A 21,238-nucleotide genomic window follows, 5' to 3' on the forward strand; every position below is an offset into this window, starting at 1 on the left:
GCGGGGGCCTCGGGGTGGGTGGCCCGGAGCAGGTGGCCCGGAGCGCGGCCACGTGGCGGGGCGGGGCGGGCGTGGCCTCCGGAGCCGCGGCCGGACAGGTGAGGGTGCGGGCGCCGCTCTGCGGAGGGGGAGGGCGGTCGGGGTCGTGAGGCCCTGACCCCGGCGTCCAGGGCCTCACCCCGCAGCCCCCCCCCCGATGTCTTGGGGGTGACGCGTCCCCACACCCAGCCCTCGACGGGAACCTTCCCCTGTTCCTCCCCGCTCTTCGGCTCGAGTCTGTGGAATCTTCTCCGAGCGGGATGAGGGGTGGTCACCCCAGCCCTTCTCTCTCCCTCCTTTTCTTCTTCATGGGCCAGAACTGCGCAGTCCTGGCGTCTTGTTCTCACCTGCCCTATTCTGGCCAGGCTGGGGGGATTCTCAGGACACCCTCCAAGCCTCCCGCTCCTGCTCTGCCTCTGGTCCATTCTTCCTGCCCTCACCACCAGGCACAGGTTCCAGAGGGGCGGCCATGCCCTTGCTCTGAACGAAGGGTTCCCGTGGGGGGCTCTGAGGCTGTGTCCTTAAGGGCTGGGCAGCCGAATGGTCAGGCTGGACCTCGTTTAACCCCACGGCCGATCTTGCAGGAGTGAGTGAGCTGTAGGGGTTCCTGTGGCTTCAGGACAGCAGGAAAAAGCAGCAGGGAGGCTCTGGACCACGAATGGGGCACTAAAGGGACCATGGGGAGCAGTCCCCAGATGGGACCAACAAGGTTGCTACTTAACCTGGGGCTTCACTTAGTGCCGAGGAAGGCCGGACAGACGAGCCCGCAAGGGAGGGAGGAGCTGGCCCGACCAAGAGTCATGTTTGCTTTCCAGAGCGGTGCCCCCAGCCTGGAGTCCCTGGACCTCACTTCCTGGAGAATGGTTCAGAGGTCTCCCCAGGAACTCTTCCATGAGGTAAGCCAGGTGCAGGAGTGGTGATGGAGCTGCCAGAGGCATGCCAGCCAGGTACCATCAGACAAGGAGCAGAGGGGGGCCGTGGCAGAGCAGTATTTTCAAAGCAGTTACCTCGGAAGTTCACTTAGGCATTGCAAAACGCTACAGACAACCTTGCGCCATGGGCAGAAAGTCTCCTTGGGCATTATTTGTAATGCGCTGGGCCCGCCACTCTCCACCCTCCACCCTCCACCCCATCGTGGGAAATCTGCCACGAATGGGGCAGAGACTTCGGAAGATGTGAACTTTTAATATCGAATCAGACCCGGGTGAGAAGGTAAGTTTATTTGCATAAGATTTGCATAAGTCGGGGGGTGGTCTCTGAGCTTCCTGATGTCTGCTGATTTTGTTTTTTATTAAGTCCTTCTTGCTGGTTATTAGTTATAGGAAATATCCCATGTGTTGTCGATATGGAACGGAAGTACTGAGCCTGTAAGAAATGAAAAGCCCACACCTGCCTGCTTACAGGGTCTCTGTCATCCCTTTTCACTCACCTGGGTGTTTCACTGCCCCCCCCCCCCTTTCACGGATGCTTTGTAGAGAGAGGCAGGGAGGTGTTCCTGCTTTATGAGAGGGGAAGAAGCCCTTCAGAAGGTGAGAGAAACCAACTCAGAGCCCCTTCACATAGCAAGAGCAGGGTCTAGAGCCAAGAGTCAGGAGGCGGTAGGGAATCCAAACCAGATGTTAACCTTCTTTTCATATGCACAGGATTCTGCCTGCTCATTAAAATAGACTGCCCCCTCTGCCTCATCAGGTGCAGAATTTATTTCTCCGACCTTGGCACTTACTAGAAATCCTCACACTTAGCCCTAGGAACGGTCAAGCTGCTTAGAAATGAATGACTAGGAACTTAGAATTGCTATTTCATCACAGGCCGGGGTGCCCCTCACGGTACAGCACTTGCTCAGTGTAACGTCCTGGCTTCCATCCATCACACTGCCACAAAACCAAACGAAATAGAAAATGATAACCACTCTTGGCTAGAGCTATCGATTCCTGGGCAAAGAGGCCTTGGGCCATCTTCTTGGTGTGGTTGGAGAACTTAGAGAGTTTCTTTCTTTCTTTCTTTCTTCCTTCCTTTCTACCTTCCTTCCTTCCTTCCTTCCTTCCTTCCTTCCTTCCTTTCTTAATTACAATTTATCCATGTATTTATTTATGTGTGCACATGCCACAGCATGAGTGCGGAGGTCAGGAGAGAGCTGGCGGAAGTCAGGGCTCTCCTGCCATGTGGGTCGGTCTTGGAAGCATGCTCTTTTACGCCCGGAGTCATCTCACTGGACCTCAGAGACCTTCATTTGTCAAGGGTCAAATACGGATGTGCTTCGCCCAGTCTCTCCCATAGTTCCCCTGCGTATTCTCAGTGTGGTAAGACCCGACATGTGCCGGGCCTGGTGCCTGAGGTCTGTAACCCAAGCATTCTGGGAACTAAGGCAGAAAGATTTTTTGAGCCCACATTCAGATTGGACTCCATAGCAATACGGTATTTTTAAAGCTGGGGCAGGGTGGGATAGGGCTATGTGATTTTTCTCAACATTTGTTCATGGGCTGTTCTTAATAGCAGACACTGTGATGGTCATGAAAAAGAACCCCGGGTGGGTTCTAAAAGGAGAAGCGAAGAAGGTGACCTGTATTCGGGAATCTGACCAATCAGGTTTAGCTCTCATCCTCTCTCCCCTGCTTAAACTTTCAGCGGCTCCTGTATCCACCACTAAGCCGGGAGCCCTTACTCTAGGCCGTGCCCGGCCTGACATGGCCTGCAGTTCTAGCATCTTCCTCTTCACACTCCACCTCTCAGGGAGACTGCACAGTTTCCCAGTGTGTGTACCTTCCCCTGCTCTTAGCGATTGTTCCTCACCAGACTGGTTCCCGTTGGAACCCTCCCAGTACCTAGGCAGTGCCTGGCATTTAGGTGGACAGTGAATGCCAGTTGACTGACCAAATGAACAAACAACAGGCAACTGCAGCACCAAGTCAATCGCTTTAAGTTCCGTTCCTCAAGAGAACGTCTGCTTCTAAGCTGGCCTTCCTGTCATGTTCTCTTCCTAAACATCTACGCCTGTGGTGTTCGCATCATAGAAACACTGAAGTCCATCACTTTTAATGAAGTTTATTTGAATTATGTTTGTGTCTTGTGTTTGCGTCTGTGCACGTGAGTGCAGTGCTGGCTGAGGCCAGTAGGGGGTGTTGGGTCCCCAGGGACTGCAGTTACAGATTCTATGAGTACAGGGGACCAAACTCCTCTGCAAGAGCAGCACAAGCTCTTACCTCCATTTACCCAGCCCTCCACCCCACCCCCACCCCTGCTTCTGCCTCTCTCCTGCACTGTCTTGTCCAGGGTACCATTCCTTGACTGGGCTGTTAATGCCTTCCTTACATCTTTCTCTTTTGTTGGGAAGCGGTTCCTTCCACAGCACTGCCCTGTGCATTTGACTCCTCTCCTGAAAGCCTTTCAGTAGCTCCTCTAACCTCCATTTCCAGTTTAAACTTTTTGCCTTGGCCCTCAGACCCACTGAGAGAGGACCAGCCTGCCCCTCCCATTGTACCTGGCAGTGTAGCATGGCAATGAGCTGTTTCTGTCTCTTTCCTTGGCAGAGTTCAAGGGCATTCTCAGCACTTGGTATCACGCTCGGAGTATAGGCAACGGTCACCCATGCTGATTGTATGTCTGGGATTAGATAAACTGTCATTTGTCTCAGGTCCTGAAGTGTTGATAATAATAGAGCTTAGTGGTAAATTTGGAAAACACAGCCTCAATGAGATAGGAAGAGAATTGCGGTAGACACCAGTTAGTGGGCACTTTCTTATTCTAAGCACTTAATGTGCTTTATCTTTACATTCTGGGATGGATCCAATTGCTTTGGTTTGATTGACAAGAACCAGAATTCTTCGAGTGCAGGCACGTCTGGTGCGAAAGGCCGACCTTTCGTCTTTTTGGGTGTGTGCCTTCTACTCTGAATTCATGAATAACTCCATCCAGATGGTAAATCAAGGGAGTCTCTGGGAGCCAGAGGGTGTCAGACAGTAAATCAAGGACCCCTGTGGGAGACGGACAGTAGCAAGGTAGCTAATGCTTTTGAAGTTGAACTCTGGGAGCGGCTGGCCCACAGTAGACATCCGTGAACCTTTCTGTAACCTCTGCTCCAGCCACCGCGGTTGGGAATTCTGTGAAGGGCTCTGGGGCCTGTATAGCACGGGATTAAATAGGCAGAGCCCAGTAGGGAGACGGCTAGTGCAGCTGTGCAAAACCCTTCAGTCTTGACCCTGCTCTTGGTGAGTTTGGGCAAGCTTCTTACTTCCCTGAGCCTCTTTCCTCACCTCTGACATGGCTACAATGGCTGGGCCTACTCTAGAGGTTAAAGAAGATAACTCGTGTAAATTGTCACCTGGGACTTGGTTCACAGGAAGCATCCAGCGTTTGTAGAGCTAAGGTGGGGAGGCTGCATTCAGTCCCCGGGAAGGGGGGAGGGCAGCTGAACAGACAACGCAAGGACCAGCTGGCAAATGAACGCATGGTTTAGCACAGCGAAGTCAGGCGGAAAAGGACAGATCCAGAGGGGTACAAGGCAGAGAGTGCTTCCCGGTGACTGAGCCTGCCTGGGTCCCAGCCTGTGGACACCCCTGGCCCTGTCAGCTCTGCCAGTTTTCCAGCAACGCTGACTTGTAGCCCTCCTTCTGTCATGTCAATTCCACCGAAATTAGCTTGACCAGTAATAGAAAGAAAGTCTGGTCAACTTTGAGCACAGGGGTGAGCCGGAAGGTGGTGCCAATAAGGGAGGCGTCTCGAGCAGGATTACTGTTGCTGTGATGAAACTCCATGACCAAAAGCAACGTGGGGAGGAGAGGGTTTATTTTGCTTACATTTCTGCTTCACAGCTCATCATCTGAGACAGTCAGGCCAGGAACTCAAACAGGGCAGGAACCTGGAGGCAGGAGCTGATGCAGAGGCCATGGAGGGGTGCTGCTCACTGGCTTGCTCCCCGTGGCTTGCTCAGCCTGCTTTCTCATAGAGCCCAGGACCACCAGCCCAGGGATGGCACCACCCACAATGGATTCAGCCCTCCCACAGCAATCACCGATTGTGAAAATGCCCTATAGGCTTGCCTACAGCCTGAACTTTTGGATACATTTCCTCAGTTGGGATTTCCTCCTCTTTATCTGACTTAAGCTTTTGTCAGGTTCATATGAAAACTAGCCAGCACAAGAGGTGAATCAGGCCAAACTAGTCAGGAGATGGGGGCCCTCAGAGGTTCTATGGTCCAGCCCCTTGCTTAGCATGTCAGAGAACAAGCCCAGAGGTGGCATTTTTAAAGTTTTATTTATTATTATTATTTGCCCCCAAACACATGACAAGACGTGGTAGGGCTAAGCTGAAACCAGTTAATGACTTTTTAACACAGTCAAGGATGATCTAGTCTCCAAGGAGCATTTTACCTGTCACACATGGTGCTGGTCAGTATCATAACAAACAGACAAAAACAAAAGCTTTGCTCTCATCTCTGAGTCCTCATTAGCCAGTCCACCAGGGAAGCATCAGGTTTGGTCACGTGGCTAAAGTCAGGGGTGAAAGGAAGCTAAGATTAAGGCTTTTACCGGGGTGGGGTAGGAGTGGGGTTCTGCAGAAACGGGAAGGCAGGAAGGCAGGGGAGAGTGAATAGTTTGGGATGGGCCAGTCTGAAGAATGTCTCTGGACTCGGTATTATAGGCGCTTTCTCTAGTTGCCTAGTAACTGGCCCTGGGATGATTTAGGTCCAAAGAAATACTGGCTTGGTGTTCCGGAGGTCGTGACTGTGGCTGTAGACTGGCTGGTTTGCAGAGGAAAGACATATATATTCCTGTGTAAGCCCTTGCTCTCTAAGATAGCCAGCGGGACTTGATATGGCTCCTTGTGAATGGATTGCTTGGGTACCTTTAAACATTTGCATTGCCTTTTGTTACATTGCATACATGGCCAGAAGCAGGGAGAAAAAAAAATCTGTCTTATCCCTATATGATAGATTGGAGTTTGCAAGGGGAAGTCTAGACGTTGATGACGCTGAAGCACTATTCTTGTAATTTAAGCGAGGTGCCACAGGGTGGTGCTTAGAGTGTGGCCTGACTTCCTACAGGGGAAGCTATCTGAGTTTCAGCTTCATTTTCTACTTTTCCTGGCCTAAATATATCTTTTCATGAACGAAAGAAAGAAAGGAGAAGGACATGACTACTCATGTATGAATTAGATTTTTACTGTAGATACAAGGGAGAAAACGGGCAGAGGAAAGAGTCCAGGCTGACTATGGTGACTCGGCTAAACCATGAGGAGAGAGAGGAGGAGGGAGAGCAAGGAGGAGCCAGAGAACAAGAAAGGTAGCGCAGGCCAAGAGGCCCAGAGACCAAGATAGCTAAAGCGGGTGCGTCAAATAAGGATCAGGCTGGGGGAAGGGAAGCGAGGCCCCGCCCCCTGGAGGGAGGGGCTTAAGGAGGGGGCGGGGTGAGAAGGGTCCTGTGTCTTCCTCAGAGCCCTTCATCCAGGGTGACGGTGGAAGACCCTGCCTCCGCTAAGAACGCCTCTGCCTCCACTGGGAGAGGGTCTTCCTCAGTTAACCTGTCCTGGAAGCACCTCCCCAGGGCTGATTCTAGATCCAGCCAAGTCAGCGGTCACGATTAACCATCAACCACCGAGGGCGTGCTCCTGGCCAGTGAGCCCAAGACTCACTGCTTGACGGTCCACGTCGGCCCGCTACCCGGGACCGAAAGCTGGCCTGTGGAACAGGGCAGTGCTGGCCATCCCAGCATGGCGGGCCTTATGTACATTTTCCTTATTTTGGTGAGTGTTTTTCACCGCCACAGCCCCCCCCAAAAAAAAAAAAAGACAAAGAATAGTGGGATTAAAAAGCAACAAACCAAACAGAACAAAAGCCCCAAACCTCTCATTTCTGTGAAAGTTCTGTTTAGGTCCCCTCTGAATCGCTCGGGCTGGTAAGCCACGCCCGTGGTCGCGGTCCCCGGTTGTACAGGTGGCGGGTGCTTACCGAATGGCCAGGGGCCGTGGAGACCTGGCACCCTTCTGCAAGCCGGAAACAACCGTGTCCCCGCTCTAACATGACTTCCCCTATTTACAACTTTTTAACGAAAGGAAGCCGGCGTCACGGCTCGTTTGAGAACGTTTTGATTGTACGTGGTTATTGGTTAACGAGGCAGTGGGAAACAATGGCAAATTGCAGTTCGTTTGGCTGCAAAAAGGCGCGGAAGTCGTGGGCGCAGGCTGTTCGGAAGGAGGACCCTGAGACTCCATCCACCGAGTACCGCAAACAGCTCACGCACATCAGCTGAGCAAAATCAAATCGCAAAGCCCCGGTCTGCTTAAAGTAGTTCTAATATGTAGTAATTTTATTCTTTAAATAAAAACCAAGTGTTTTCGACATACTTGATGCGTGCGGGAAGATGCTCTTGAGCATACCCAGGCACAGGGCCAGGGTCAATCCCCCTCTCCCCTGCCGGTCCCCAGCACCAGCCACTGCAAATGCTTTCTGGTTTCCGTTTTCTCTGCTGGTTATCATGATCGCTTTAAACGAAATACTGATGCCTCAGTTCCTGGGGGTGTTAATTTACTATCAGTTTACTTATTGCTTCCTGATACTGAAAAGTAAGACCTTGGCACACCTGCCCATCTTCTTCCCTGCCTGGCCTCGCACTTTGAATTCTGTTAGCTGGATTGTCGTTTTGACGTGGTTGAGTTAAACACATACTTAAGCATCTCAAGTTCTTAATGTGATGAATATTGGTAGATATTGGCCTCTATAAGAAAATGTTCTTGACGCTTTGTGGTTTTCAGTGAGTGTGTATGTGTGTTTGTGTGTGCACGGAGCCCAGGGGCCAGTGTCAGGTGTCTTAGATTTCTGTTTTCCATCTAATTTTTGAGACGATGAACCTGGAGCTCACCAATTCAGCTAGACTGGGTGGGCAGCAAGCTTGGGATCTGCCCGTCAGTGCTAGAGTTACAGACGGGATGCCACCATGCCTGGCCCAGGTGGTTGCCTGGGATCTGAACTTGCGCCCTCATGTGTGCAGAGTGTCCTGGTTTGGTTTTCCGTTGCTGTGAAAAACACCACGACCAAAACCAGCCTGGGGGGAAACAGCTCACAGGTTACAGTTCACCATCAAGGGAAGCCAGGGCAGGAGTTCAAGGCAGGAGCGTGAAGCCAGCTGAGGAATACTGCTTCCTGGCTTGCCCAGCTATTGCCCTTCTGATCCGGCCTCACCGGCCTAGGGATGGCCCCTACCCCATGATGGGATGGGCCCTTTTAAGTCAAGTAATGATAGAAAAAAGAAATGCCTCACAGGCGTTCACACCAATTGAGATGCCCGCAGAGAATGCTGGCTGGGCTAAAGCGGACTGCTGAAGCTAACTATAAGGCCCCTGTAGTCTTCAAGAATCGTTGTTTATACTTATTTGTTAAGGGTGGGGGTACACACAGGAGTCATAGCATGCGTGTAGAGGTGAGAGGACAGCTTTTCAGGAGCCGTTCTCTCCTTCCCCCCATCAAACTCAGGCCATCAGGCCTGCTGGCGCAAGGCCGAGGAGGCCATTTCATTTATAGTAAATATCTGAGAGCCCTTATTCGCCGAACTTACTATTATCCAGTGTTTCCCTGCGGTAAGTAATAGGTAACATAGCGTTTACCATCTTAACCATTATTAAACTATTTCATGTATAATGTTTAGTGATGGTATGTATGTGTGTGCAGGGGTTGGTTACATGTGAGCCTGTGTGTAGAGGCCAGAGGTGGGTTCTCCTGGAGCTGGAGTTATAGGTGGCTGTGAGCCAGCTGATGTGGGTGCCGGGCAGTTTAGCAATATGAAGTATGTCTGTAATACGGTGAAAACTTATTTTTATACTTTATTTTGATGGAACTTAAATTTTCACATTCATAGAAAAATTTTGATAGTACTCGCGTGCACACTACACTCCCCAATGAAACCCCTACAAACCTGTACAGTTTCAACTCACCACTTGCTACAATTTGGCTTTATTATGAGGTTTCTCTTCTGCTTATGATAGTCCTTTCTCTTCTTCGTGTGTGTGTGTGTGTGTGTGTGTGTGTGTGTGTGTGTGTACAAGTACATGTATATTCCTTGAGAACAAGAATGTTCTTTTTCTGGAGTTGGGAAGGGCCCACATTTGATTCCTAGCTCACACATCAAGAAGCTCACGAGTGCCCGTAATTCCAGTTTCGTGGGATCCAACGCCCTCTTCTGGTCTCCTTGGGTACCTGCACCCACATCGTATGCACATATACGCGCTTTTCCACAAACACATAAAATTAAAATAAATCTTTAAAAAGCAATTTTCTTTTTTTTTTCTTCCAATTTTCTCAGTAAATAGTAAAGTTACCAAGATCAGAAAATTTAACAATGATACAGTTCTATTTTCTAATCCACGGTACCAGCTGTTCCACTGATTAGTCTGTAGTCCCCTCCCGCTGCCACTCCCCTGTCCCCACTGGCCCAAGATTCAATACAAGATTTTTCTGTCCCTCCTTACCTTGATTTTTCTTTTCTTCCTTCCTTCCTTTCTTTCCTTCCTTCTTCTTTCTTTCTTTCCTTCCTTCTCTCTCTTTCTTTTTTTTTTTTAATTCACTGTGTAACCAAACTGAGGACGGTCCTTCTGCTTTGGCCTCCAAAGTGCCAGGATTACAGGCATGAGTCAGCACCATGGCCAGCTGAGCCTGACAGTTCTGAAATATGTGCCTGGTTGTCTTGTGGAATGTCCCACAATTTGGGACCTGGCCCCTCATGCTGGGTGTCCGAGTTGCGCATACCGACAGGACCCCCATCGAGGTGGGTGTGTTCTCCAGGCATTGCCTAGGGAAGTAGGGAAGTATGCGCTGACCCCACTGGCCCCACATGGTGAAGGTGGTAACTCAGTTCTAGGGCTGCTCTGAGGACCCCTCCCCCTTCCAGCGACAGCCCTGATGATTGGGTACTTCTTAGCTGCAGGTGGTAGGTTTTTAATTCCATATTTCCCTCCCCATGCCTTAGCTTGCTTTTCAGTGTAAGAAAGGACTGTTTAAGTCAGGTGGTGGTGGTGCACACCTTTAATCCCAGCACTCTGAGGCTGAGGCAGGAGGATCACAAGTTTCAGGCCAGCCTCGGTTACATAATGAAACTGTCTGACAAAAAAAAAAAAAAAAAAGAAAGAAAAAAGAAAAAGAAAGGGGTGGAAAGGACTTTTTCTTGTTTATTTCAATTTATTTGTTTATATCTGAATAGATTCAAGTTTCTTCACTTTTTTAGTTTGTACATTTTTATTTATGTTCGCACGTACGAGTATATCTGTGCATGGATGCATGTGTGTGTTTGTGTGTGAGTGTTCGCACCTATGCGTGTGTACCAAGTGTGCACAGTGCCTGTAGAGTCAGGAGAGGGCACTGAGTTACAAGCACTGATGACGCCCCTGCTGTGGGTGCTGAGACTTGAACCTTGGTCTTCCTCAGATGCTCCAAGGCCTTTACTGTTGAGCGTCTCTCCAGCCCTCAGAGTTCTTTTATCTTTGCATGTGTGTTCACGTTCTCGGGTGAGAATGAATGTGGGTGTACGCTTGTCGTGGTTCCTGTGTGGGGCGGAGGGCAGCCTGTGTGTCTCTCCTGGCCTCCCACGTTGTCTGAGACAGGCTCGCTGTACTGTTCACCACTGCACACTGCAGCCCTTGCTCTTTTTTTGGATGCTCGTGTCTTTGCCCCCATCTCACTGTGGAAGTACTGGGATTGCAGAATTCTGCTGCCACCAGCTCCGGATCAGGTCCAGGGGATTTGAACTTAGATCCTCTTACTTGCATGGCAAATTCTCTACCCAGTGAGCTGTCCCTCTATCCCTGGAGACAAATTGTTATTCTATTTACTTAATAGCATTGTTCATTTAATTTGATAATCACACCGAGCCACATATGGCCAAGGGAAGTCCCTTCAACCTAGCTCCTGTGTCCCTTTAACATTCCTTTGTCTCCCTCCCAACCCCTATCCTTTTCTTCCTTCCCTCCTTCTTCCCTATTTTCTGGCACAATCATCCTGTAGTTTTTTGTTTGGGGGTTTTGTTTGTTTGTTTGTTCACTCCAGTCTTGCATGGGCAACTTTTCCAAAGAGCCCTGGTTCTTTAAGAATGGTATCTAGAAATGAAGACCTGAGTCCTAGGCTTGGTATTTACTACTGGGATGTCTTTGCTTCTTAGAGAGAGAGGGAAGATGAGTTTATAGGCATATACCTGTGTACTTATCTTCTGACACACACAGATATTAAAAATAATAATTTCCAGTTGTTAACTCTAGTTCCAGGCCCTCACACAATTCACTACTATCTTTTCACTTAGCTGGAACCTGAGGTGATTATTTGTTTATTTGTGTGTGTGCGCACACAGTGTGCATGTGGAGGTCACAGGAAAACTCATGGGCTTTGGGTTCCTCCTGCTACCTTGTGGGTTTCGGGGATCAGGTTCAGGCCGTAGCCCTGGCACCACGAATCCTTATCTAGGGAGCCATCTTATTAGGCCTAAGATGCTGTTTTGACTATCTGATTGCATTGAGAAATGCCTAGATTACAAAAGCCTTTCTCTGGGTATGCCTGTGAAGGTGTTTCCTGAGGCAATTACAAGTATTCTCAGCTAATCAATTGACTATTGACCCTTTGACAGACCCACAGTATAACAGCAATGCTGAGAGGTTGTGAAAGATAGAGGGCAGGGCCCGTTAGAAAGCAGTTTACTGGGGGGTGGGGGTGGCATTAGGATAGTGTCTCCTGCACTGGCCTCTTCCTGTAGTTCCTCTTTCACTGGTCAGCCATGATGTGGACAACTCCCTTCCACTACACATGCCAGCTAAGAAACCCTCTTCAAGCACATGAGCCTGTGGGCCCAGCAAATTTAGGCCAAAACCATGAGCCAGAATAAATTCCATTTCCCGTAAGCTGTCTGGGTCAGGTGTTTTTGTCCTGAATCAGACACATCAGAAGTGGAGTGCTCCCGTTAGATTCTTGGTCCTCCACTGCAGATCGGATGGCACACCCATCTTCAGTGGGTTTGAAAAAAAATCCTTATCCATGTTTAGGCCACCTCTACAAAGCTCTCACAGTGGTCATGATGCAGTTGTGCTGCTATCTGGACTTCCTGTGTGCTCTAGCTCATGATGCCTGTTCAGCTCCAGGGTAAAGGAACTAAGTGCCCCAACTAGTCCATTGCATCACCGGTCAGCAGCATCTTGGGCATATTCTCTGGTGGCCAATTAATAGTCAGCTCTTGGAAAACAAGCTGCAGGTTCTTGTGTATCAGATATAATCCCTGGGGCCCCACTTGGTCTTCGCAGGAGGACTCCGGGAAGCTGGCAGAGTCGAGTCCTGCTTTAACCCACTCCTGACCTGTTTCCTTTCCTCCAGTTGCCAGAGGAGAGACAAGGTGTTATCTCACAGTTAGGTGTTCGTTAAGGCCTGGCTTAGGAGCAAAAGGGTTCTGGGCCTGCATTCATGTGGCTGCCTCTGGAAGAACTGTTGTGTCTTCCTTAGCTTAGCTTGCTGGTACAGGAAAGAGAGTGCTTCCAAGCTCATGTTGGGAATGTCTCTTTCAGAGAAATACTGCTCTCTCAGAACTGAAAGCCATGGTTATCTCAGTACTGGGTACAGAGCTTTAATGCAGAGGGCCAGGGCCTGGCTGCTGGTACCTCTTCATTTATTATTCTTCCTTCATTTCTTTATTTATTATGTATACAACATTTTATCTGCATGTACCCCTGCAGGCTAGAAGAGGGCACCAGATCTCATTATAGATGGTTGGGAGCCACCATGTGGGTGCTGGGAATTGAACTCAGGACCTCTGGAAGAGCAGCCAGTGTTCTTAACCACTGAGCCATCTCTCCAGCCCAGGGTCTGGCTTCCCGACCCCGGGGCTTGGGAACAACTCTGGCAGTGTGCAGCCCAAGGTGGACCCACCCCAGAGACCATATTCCCATCTGCTTCCCAGAGGGCTGAGGGTCCTCAGGGGAGTGACAGCCCACCACTCCCTGAATATGGCTGGATTTTTTTGGCTACTTATTGGGTTCCTATATCTACCACCCTTCTGCACTGCAATCCCTTCCAACCCACTAAAACTAGATAGGTGAGAATGAATGTCAAAGGAGAAAGGCGGCATAAACCTCTTTAGATTGATGCTGGTTAGGGGCGTAGAGTTTCTTGGGGCAAGTCTAACCTTCGTTGGCAGGATATCTCCGACAGCAACCCAGCGGTCCAGCAAAAGCAGCAGTGGGGGCAGCAGGGCAACAGGGCGCTGGCGGCAGTGGCGGCAGCATTGGCGCAGCCATGGAGCAGTAGCTGCCAAGGCCCTCTCCAGGAGTCTCAAATATATACCCCCTTGAGTCCTCAGCATTCCAAACATAAACTATCTACAGCTGGGGAAAATCACGCCCCTCCTAGAGCAGAGATAAATCATAGTTAGAAGCTGTGGACAGTCTGAAGCAGCCGCATATCCCACAGCTGGGATTAAAACCAGAGCGTACTCACATAACATAACTGGGTTTTTTTTTAACAAACCGAAATTCTCACTACGCCCAAGCAGCCTTTTCTGTACCCTTTCTGAGGGACCGATAGTTAGTTTCGGCTGTCATCTTGACACAGAGTCACCTGGGAAGAGGGAACTTCAACTGAAGAATTGCCCAGATCGAGTAGGCCTGTGTTTGTGCCTTAAGGCATTTTCTTAATTCCTAATTGGTGTAGGAAGGCCCAGCCCACTGTGTGTGGTGTCATCCCGAGGCAGTTGGATCTGGGCTGGAAAAGAAAGGTGGTTGAGCAAGCCAGAGAAAACAAGCCAGAAAGCGGTGTCGTGTCCTCCCCCCCCCCCCCCCCCCCCCCGTGACCTTTGCTTGCTTCAGTTTGTAACCTGTAAGCTGAAATAAACCCTTTCCTGCCCAGGCTGGTTTGGTTAGGGTTATCACAGCAGCAGCAGAAGGAACTAGAATGACTGACTTGCTCTTCTCTGGGTCCATCCTGCTCAGCCAGCATCTCTGCTTCCCAGTGGACCCTGTACCGGGCCCATCAGCCTTTCGCTACTTTCTGTGCATGTCGGTACGAACCACTGAATGAAATTCTTCTTTTTCTTCTTCTTCTTCTTCTTCTTCTTCTTCTTCTTATTATTATTATTATTATTATTATTATTATTACTGATAGTCCAAAGGGCAACTATGTTCTAAAGGCAGTTGCCAACATCTGGGATCAGAGCATCCCATGACACGTGGAAAGATGGCCCAGAATTGGAGCCTCTCATCCCAGACGCCTTTCTCATCCTTTGTGTCCTCCTCCAGGCAAGAGGAGGGGTCACATGTGCAGGGGGGGAGGATGGACATCCTGCTCTCCTCTCATGGCTCTGCCCCTCACCATGCCTGCGCAGGCAGGCGCTGTGCTGGTTGACTAGTCTGGGCCACACCCTCCTAAACAGTAACGCTGACAGGCGCGTGAGGTGGAATGGCCTGGCATGTGTGGTGTGGCTGGACTAGGTGCTGATGCTAGTGTTCCTAAGGGGCACGTGGGGGGCCGTGTGACACTCCTTGGGGACTCTGTGGGTACTTACTGACATTTTATGCTAAGGGTCTCCTTTTCATTCTCCTCTCCTTTTTGCTTTCTGTCCGTCTGTCTATCTTCTCTATCACTGGGTTTTAGGGGGAATTCCTCTCTAAGAACACTGGAATTGTAACCATGGTCAGAGCTAGGAGGAGTTCCTGCCCACGCTCTGGTGAACAGGCTGGAGGAAGCCTTATAGATCTAGTCTTTTGATCATTTTGTAAAAAGAGGCGGAAGGTTCCTCACCACCAACACAGTAATAGCTGTCTCTAAGCGCTTCCTTTTTCAAGGTAAGGAGTGTCCTGAGTTTGAACCTGCAAGAGATGTAAATCACTCTTCGGGGTGATGTACTAGTGTGTGAGGGGAAACTTCCCAAGGCCTTCGGAGTGGAAGATGAACAGTCACACAAGCATTCACAGGGTGGGCCAGATGGGCAGAGTTAGGACCAGCATATTAGGGCCCACATTTAGGAAAGAAAAGGACATACTGCCTTTAGCAAGTATGATATAGGGTAAAGTTACACCCCCATTAGAGCCCCAGCTGGAAGACTTGGGTACCTGGGTATCTTCTCAGCTGTAGGCAGCTCCAACCTGCCTGTCTCCCTGGGCTCTGTCTCCCAGGACTGTGAGGATTAAAGGGGAACACTGATTTGGAAGCAGATTGTTAACTCTTTCCACTGCTGATGGCTTCTGTTATTACTGTCCCTAATAATAATAGAGCCATAACAGGCCCTGGCAGGAAGCTGACAAAAGCAGAGACAGGAAGTTGTGCTGTGTGCTCCATTTTGAGACTGGGATCCTAGTGACCAATCCTGGGTTCACGAGCCCTGTTCTTTGGTACCGTTGTTCAAGGACAACCTCCGGTGGCAGGATCCTTGCTCTGAGCCACATCAGTCCTTGACTTTGAGGAGCTTCTGAATTTGTGGTTTGTGAAAGACAGATGAATTAGTAATGAATAAACACAGACGTCAGCCGAGCTGAGAACCGGCAGTCAGTGCTGACCAGAGTCTCTCAGGGCCTCTGCTTCCCCAGCCTAATTGACTCCTGAGACCTTTTTCTCCCTCCCTCCCTCCCTCCTTCCCTCCTTCCCTTCCTCCCTCCCTCCTTCCCTCCCTCCCTCCCTTCCTCCCTCCCTCTCCTTTCCTTTATCTCTTGCTTCTTTCCCTTCTTCTCCCCCTCTCACTCCTTTCCTCCTTTATACTCTTCCTTCTGCCTTTCCCCTTCTCTCATCTAGCTTTTAAAATTAAGTTTTATTATTTGTGAGTGTGTGTATATGTGTGGTGTGTGTGTGAGAGAGAGAGAGACAGAGAAGGGGAGAGCACGCATGCCATGGCACACATATGGAGGTCCAAAGACAACTCTCAGGAAACAATTCTCTCCTTTCATTGTGGATCCAGGTATTGAGCCCAAGCCATCAGGTCTGTGCAGCAAGCACTGTTAACTGCTGGTCCAAAAGTAAAAGTTTTTAATTAACACAAAACATGTGCATTTGTATGGGGTCCAGCACAATACTATTTTAAATATACGATGGAATAATCATATAGCAGTGATTAGTACTTCCATATCAAACACCCATCATTCTTTGTGCCGGAAACCTTTAAGCTCTTCTCTTTGGGTATGAGTAACAAATCTTTGCGGACTATAGTCACTTTGGTGCTAGGAAACACTAGTTCCTCCAGCCTGACCTTATGCCCCAACTTCCCATTATCCAAACTCTCTCCATCCCTCCCCTGCCCTTCCTCCCCAATCCCGCCCCTGTCATTCCTCCTGTCCTCCTTCCTCCCTCCCTCCCCTGTCCTTCCTTGTCCTCCTTCCCTCCATCCCTCTTCTGTCCTTCCTTCCTCCATCCCCTGGCTTGTTCTTCTCTGCCTCTAGTGAGCAGGACTCCCTTTGAGGCCCTTCCTGGGTTTGTTAGTTTAGGGTAGGGAGAAGGAACCACCTTTGGGCTATTTTGTTTCAAGCAGTGTAGCTGTCTAGCTTCGGCTGAGGTCATAGGTATATCTGTTCTCAGTCATCGCGAAACCAGGCCCTGTAACCCTGGATCTTAGATATTCAAATGTTTCTTGATTTTTTTTTCTGCCTCCTCAATGACCCCCAAGGCCATCTTTGGGAGCATTTTAGGTTTGGACAGAGAAAGATTTGGGGGCAGAGCGAGAGAGCGAGAGAGCGAGAAGTATGCATAAGTGAGCAGTCCTTGTCAGGGCGTGGCCTGGCTCTTCACTGCGGCCTAAGAAAGTCCTTGTTGCTGTTACTGGCTATCAGGGGAGCAGTCTGGCCCTCGGTGATCACTTCTGCTCCAGGGTGTACTGTCACCACTATGGATAACTGCCTTCATCGGGTGCCCCATGCAGATCTGTTATTGCTGGAACTCAGGGCGGCTAGCTAGAACAGTAAGTTACTTCTGTGCCTTCAGCCTTGAAGGGCTAGGCCAGACAGACACTCCTTACATGATTAATATACCCGGGAGATGAGCATGTGACCCACAGTAAGGAAGCCAGACACAAGGTGAAGGCAGAGATGGCAGGCTTCTTTACCTTCTGGGCCCAAGTGAGGAAGTCAATGGAGCTGGTCAAAAGCAGCTTCTACATGGCCGCTCCAGCCACAGGTGCTGGGCAGCCACAGCCAGCACGGCACGTGTGTGACCCTTCCCCTCTCCTGTCCCACTGAGGATCCCCAATCACTACCGTGAGGTTTTAGGGTTCCGGGGACTCTGCTGGTGCCCAGATTTAAATTAATTACCCAGTCTGAGCAAAAGCAGTTCCCAGAATGAGTGGTTGCTGGGTTTGTTTACGTTGTTTTAGTATCCCACAAGGTTTTAGTCATTTTAGTAAAGGGCTTCCGTCCGAGGGTTTGTCGTAATTAGGTTTCTATTGCGCTGATAAAACACCGTGACTAAAAGAATTTGGTGTAGGAAATGGTTGATTTCATCTTACAGTTCCACATTGCGGTCTGTCTTAGTCGGGGTTCCATTGCTGCGAAGACACCATGGCCACGGCAACTCTAACTGGGGCTGGCTTACAGTTCAGAGGTTTAGTCCATTATCGTCACGGCGGGAAGCATGGCAGCGTGCAGGCAGACCCGGTCAATCCGAAGGCAGCAGAAGGGGACTGAGTGTCACACTGGGCATAGCTTTCCTATAGGAGACCTCAAAGCCCGCCCCCCGCAGTGACACACTTCCTCCAACAAGGCCACACCTCCTAATAGTGCCATTTCCCGTGGGCAGAGCCTTCAAACACACCCGAGTGTATGGGGGCCATACCTACTCAAACCACCACGCAGTCCCTCAGTCCAGAGGGAAGCCAGGGCAGGAACTGACACAGAGGCCGTGGAGGGGTGCCACTTGCTCACTTGCTCAGCCTGCTTTCTTATAGCACCTGCCCACAGGGGTTTGGATCCTCCCACATCAACCATCACTCAAAGAAATGCCCCACAGCCTCACCTGCAGATCTGGTGGGGGAATTTATTTTGGTCAAGGTTTCCTCTCCGAAAATGACTCTTCTTGTGTCACACTGACATAGAAACCAGCCAGCATGGGGCTTATAAATGCTTTTGTTATTTTGAGATTGGCAAAAACAGGCATAGAACTGTGAATCAATGGTCTGGCTCTGATTCTAAGATAAGCAGCCAAGGCATGCTTTAAGACCCTAGGATCTTAGAAGGAAAGGAGGTGGAGGAGGCAGCACGCCAGTGTTCAGGCAGAGAAACCGACCACTCAGGTCTTCTCAACGGAAGACTCTGGTGACAGGGGTCTGGGGAAGGCTGAAGGAGTGAAAAGTGTCCAGTCACCAGAAGGAGCGCGTGTTAGAAGCTGCCCACCAGTTCAAAATCTGCTGTTGCTTCTGACTTCTTCCCTCCCAGTCACGCGGTCTCACTGCAAAGGGGCTGGGTGTGTGTTGAACAATTAGCTACGTAGGGAGTCAGCAACTCCTGCTACTAAGAGAAAATAGGGATCCTTTTATCGAGTCATTCCTCATCCCCAGGTGTGTGTGTGTGTAAGAGGAGAGATAAAGATGGATGGATGGATAGATAGATAGAGAGATAGACAGATAGATAGATATGTGTACCTGAGATGGGGACTTTCACTGAAGCTGAAAACCTGTTCTGGCTAGGCTAGCTAGCCAGTGAGTTCCTGGCATCTCCCCATCTCTGTCCTACAATGCTGAGGTTTCAACCTATGCACCCACATACAGCTTTTCATGTGAGTGCTGGGGATTTGAACTCAGGTTCTCATGTTTGCAGAGCAAAGGCTCTTATGGGCTGAGCCATCTTCCCAGAGGCCCAAGATGGGAGTTGTCTGGTTTGTTCTGTTTGGTTTTTTTGAAGTTGGATCTCCTCCCTTTTCCTGTTCCTCTTCAGTCTCCTCCCCTCCCCTGTTAGGGGCTCACCTGGCCTCACTGTGCTCTCTGCAGGGCATCCTGGCGCAGCCCCGGCCCTGGTGGAAGATCCAGCTGTTCATGTGGGAGCCAGTGCTGTTCGGAACCTGGGATGGCGTGTTCACCTCCTGCATGATCAACATTTTTGGTGTTGTCCTTTTCTTGAGGACTGGCTGGCTGGTGGTGAGTGATGACCTGGTGACCCGGGAGAGCCTGTGACATGGAGAATGCTTGTCGGATCCTACAGTTTAGGGAATGGGTTCCTGAAGCACGGGTTCTCCTGAAACTAAGCAGGGGGCACAGTGGGGCGGGCATAGCTTTTAGAGTGTGAATCTCAGGAGCCCGAGTCTCAGAGGTTCCCTGGTGAGAGCCTCAGGGTGGACCTGACCATACAGGGTCAGGGCTGATTGTGGGAGTAGAGACAGGGCAAGGATCGTATAGATGGTGATTTTCACTCTAGTGTGTAACCCTTTCTAGACTTCCTGGTGTTTGTCACATCACTTTGTGTCTCTCTGAAGCATCAGGTCCCCATGTCCATGGTTGCTCCCTCACACTGCCTCTGGCCTTATTTGTAAGGCCATTTGGTAGGAGTACAAGCTCCTGCCTCTCAGGATTTGTTGCCCCGACAGACCCTCTTGTGCTAGATCCTGATGGTTCATTCATCTTCGGCACAGGAGTCAAAGACCCTTTCCTCTGTGCTGTGGGCAAACATTTCCTCGAAGGTGTGTGGCCTGAGCGAAGCTCCCAGGCCCCTCACACGGTGCCTCCTCATGCAGTGAACCTCAGGCTAGACAGGCTGGACAGAGCAAAAGACCATCCAGCTAAGAATTAAACCCCAGCAGATGCCTGGTGTGTAGAGACGCAGTTTTACAGGGACTATAAAACACCAGCCTTTGCTCCTCTGGCGGCGCAGTGTCACATTCAGAGAGATCTCAGGAGCGGTGAGACCCTCTGGAGAGGGGCCCTACGTTGGCGCAAGCTGTCAGGAAAGCTGCTTGGACAAGAAGGAGGACGTGCAAGAGGCTTGAAAAGCTGGACTGGGCTGGACCCGTGAAGAGGGAATGGGGGGATATTGTCCACAAATGCTCTCCAGAGAAATAGCCGATGCTATGGGAGACACAAATGTCAGGTGCACAGTCAGGTAAGGCTTCAGTGAAGGTGAGGCACCAGAAGGCATTTCTGTTGAGGTCCAGATGCAGAACGTCCTCCTTGGGAAGACTCAGGCTTTGACTTTTTTGTTGTTGTTTTTCTGAAGTTACTGGTATCAGTCCTGTCTCTCTGTTCTCTGCTGCATGCATGGATGGTTAAGGTATGATAGAAGGAAAGAAATTGGAAAAGAAAGGAGGAAAGCGTGTTGATTCTTTACTTATTCGATTTTTACGAAATGGCTATCTAAAAATTAGTTCCCTCCCCAAAGTGAAGGTATAAGTTGTATTTGCTGTTTATTGTTGCGTAACAAATCGCTGCAACATTAGCAGCTTACAGCGGAGCATGCAGGCCTGTGGTTCTGAGGGCCATGTGCTCCTGTGAGGCCGCAGTTGCTGTCAGTCAGGGCCTCCAAGCACACCCGAAGGCTCTACTGGACCACCCAAGCACTATGTGGCAGGCCTTGGCCACATCACGCGGGCTGCCCCCGACCCCCCTCCCATGGGGTTGTCTCTCTCTGAGGCTGCAGAATTCCACCAAGACTACAGATAGGAGAAGAGAAGGCCCCTGCCTGCAATGGCTGCTATCATCTCTTCAGCATCCCAGTCTCAGGAATGTTATCCTACCACTTCCGGGGTGCCTTAGAAGCAGGTCCCCACACTAGAAAACACAGTCCAGACAGAAAGTATGTACATGTCAAAAACTGTTAAGTAAATCGCAACTCATGTGATCATTTGGACTGACGTCAAATTTTTACCTACTTAAAAAAAATAATAATAAAGTGAGTCTGTAGGTGCAGTCTACACAGCAGGGGACCACACAGGCCAGGGACACCAGAGGCAGGGGTCGGCGGCCATCTTTGAGCCTGTCTGTCTGTTTACTCTAAAATAACCTCTGCCTTTCAGCTTTGCCATTGCTATCACCTGCATATTTATTTGATCATGAAAAGATAAATACGAAATCCCATAAAAAGACGAGACAAAGTGTCCAGGGAATTGTATGAAGTCGAAATAGAAATGCCCAAAGCATTTCTTAAATAGAAAATATTAACCCTAAAACACCCTGGAGTCTTAGTTTAAAAGGGCAAAAGGGACGGTTCCCCTCTGAGGACCCAAGGTTGTTCTTGGGCTGAGGTGTTTACATTCACAGGCAGACAGCTTTCAAGTACGAACAACAGA

General features: G+C 49.9%; 1 protein-coding gene across 3 annotated transcripts in view; it reads left to right on the forward strand.

Annotated features, from left to right (window-relative positions):
* The first annotated feature begins 79 nt into the window (after positions 1-79).
* The window catches only part of Slc12a8 (solute carrier family 12 member 8), a 141,730-nt gene continuing 120,571 nt past the window's right edge, over positions 80-21,238 (forward strand). Inside the window, exons 1-3 of one of the 3 annotated variants that reach the window (XM_060370278.1) lie at positions 80-98; positions 855-935; positions 18,951-19,097. In XM_060370278.1, coding sequence (XP_060226261.1) covers positions 900-935; positions 18,951-19,097 — 183 coding nt within the window. In that variant the 5' untranslated portion in view covers positions 80-98; positions 855-899. Of the gene's footprint in view, positions 99-630; positions 936-18,950; positions 19,098-21,238 lie in introns of those variants that run through there. The other 2 variants (XM_060370279.1, XM_060370276.1) reach the window with 2 other exon arrangements.

This window comes from Meriones unguiculatus, chromosome 17 (genome assembly GCF_030254825.1).
Source record: "Meriones unguiculatus strain TT.TT164.6M chromosome 17, Bangor_MerUng_6.1, whole genome shotgun sequence".
Classification (NCBI taxonomy): Eukaryota; Metazoa; Chordata; class Mammalia; order Rodentia; family Muridae; genus Meriones; species Meriones unguiculatus.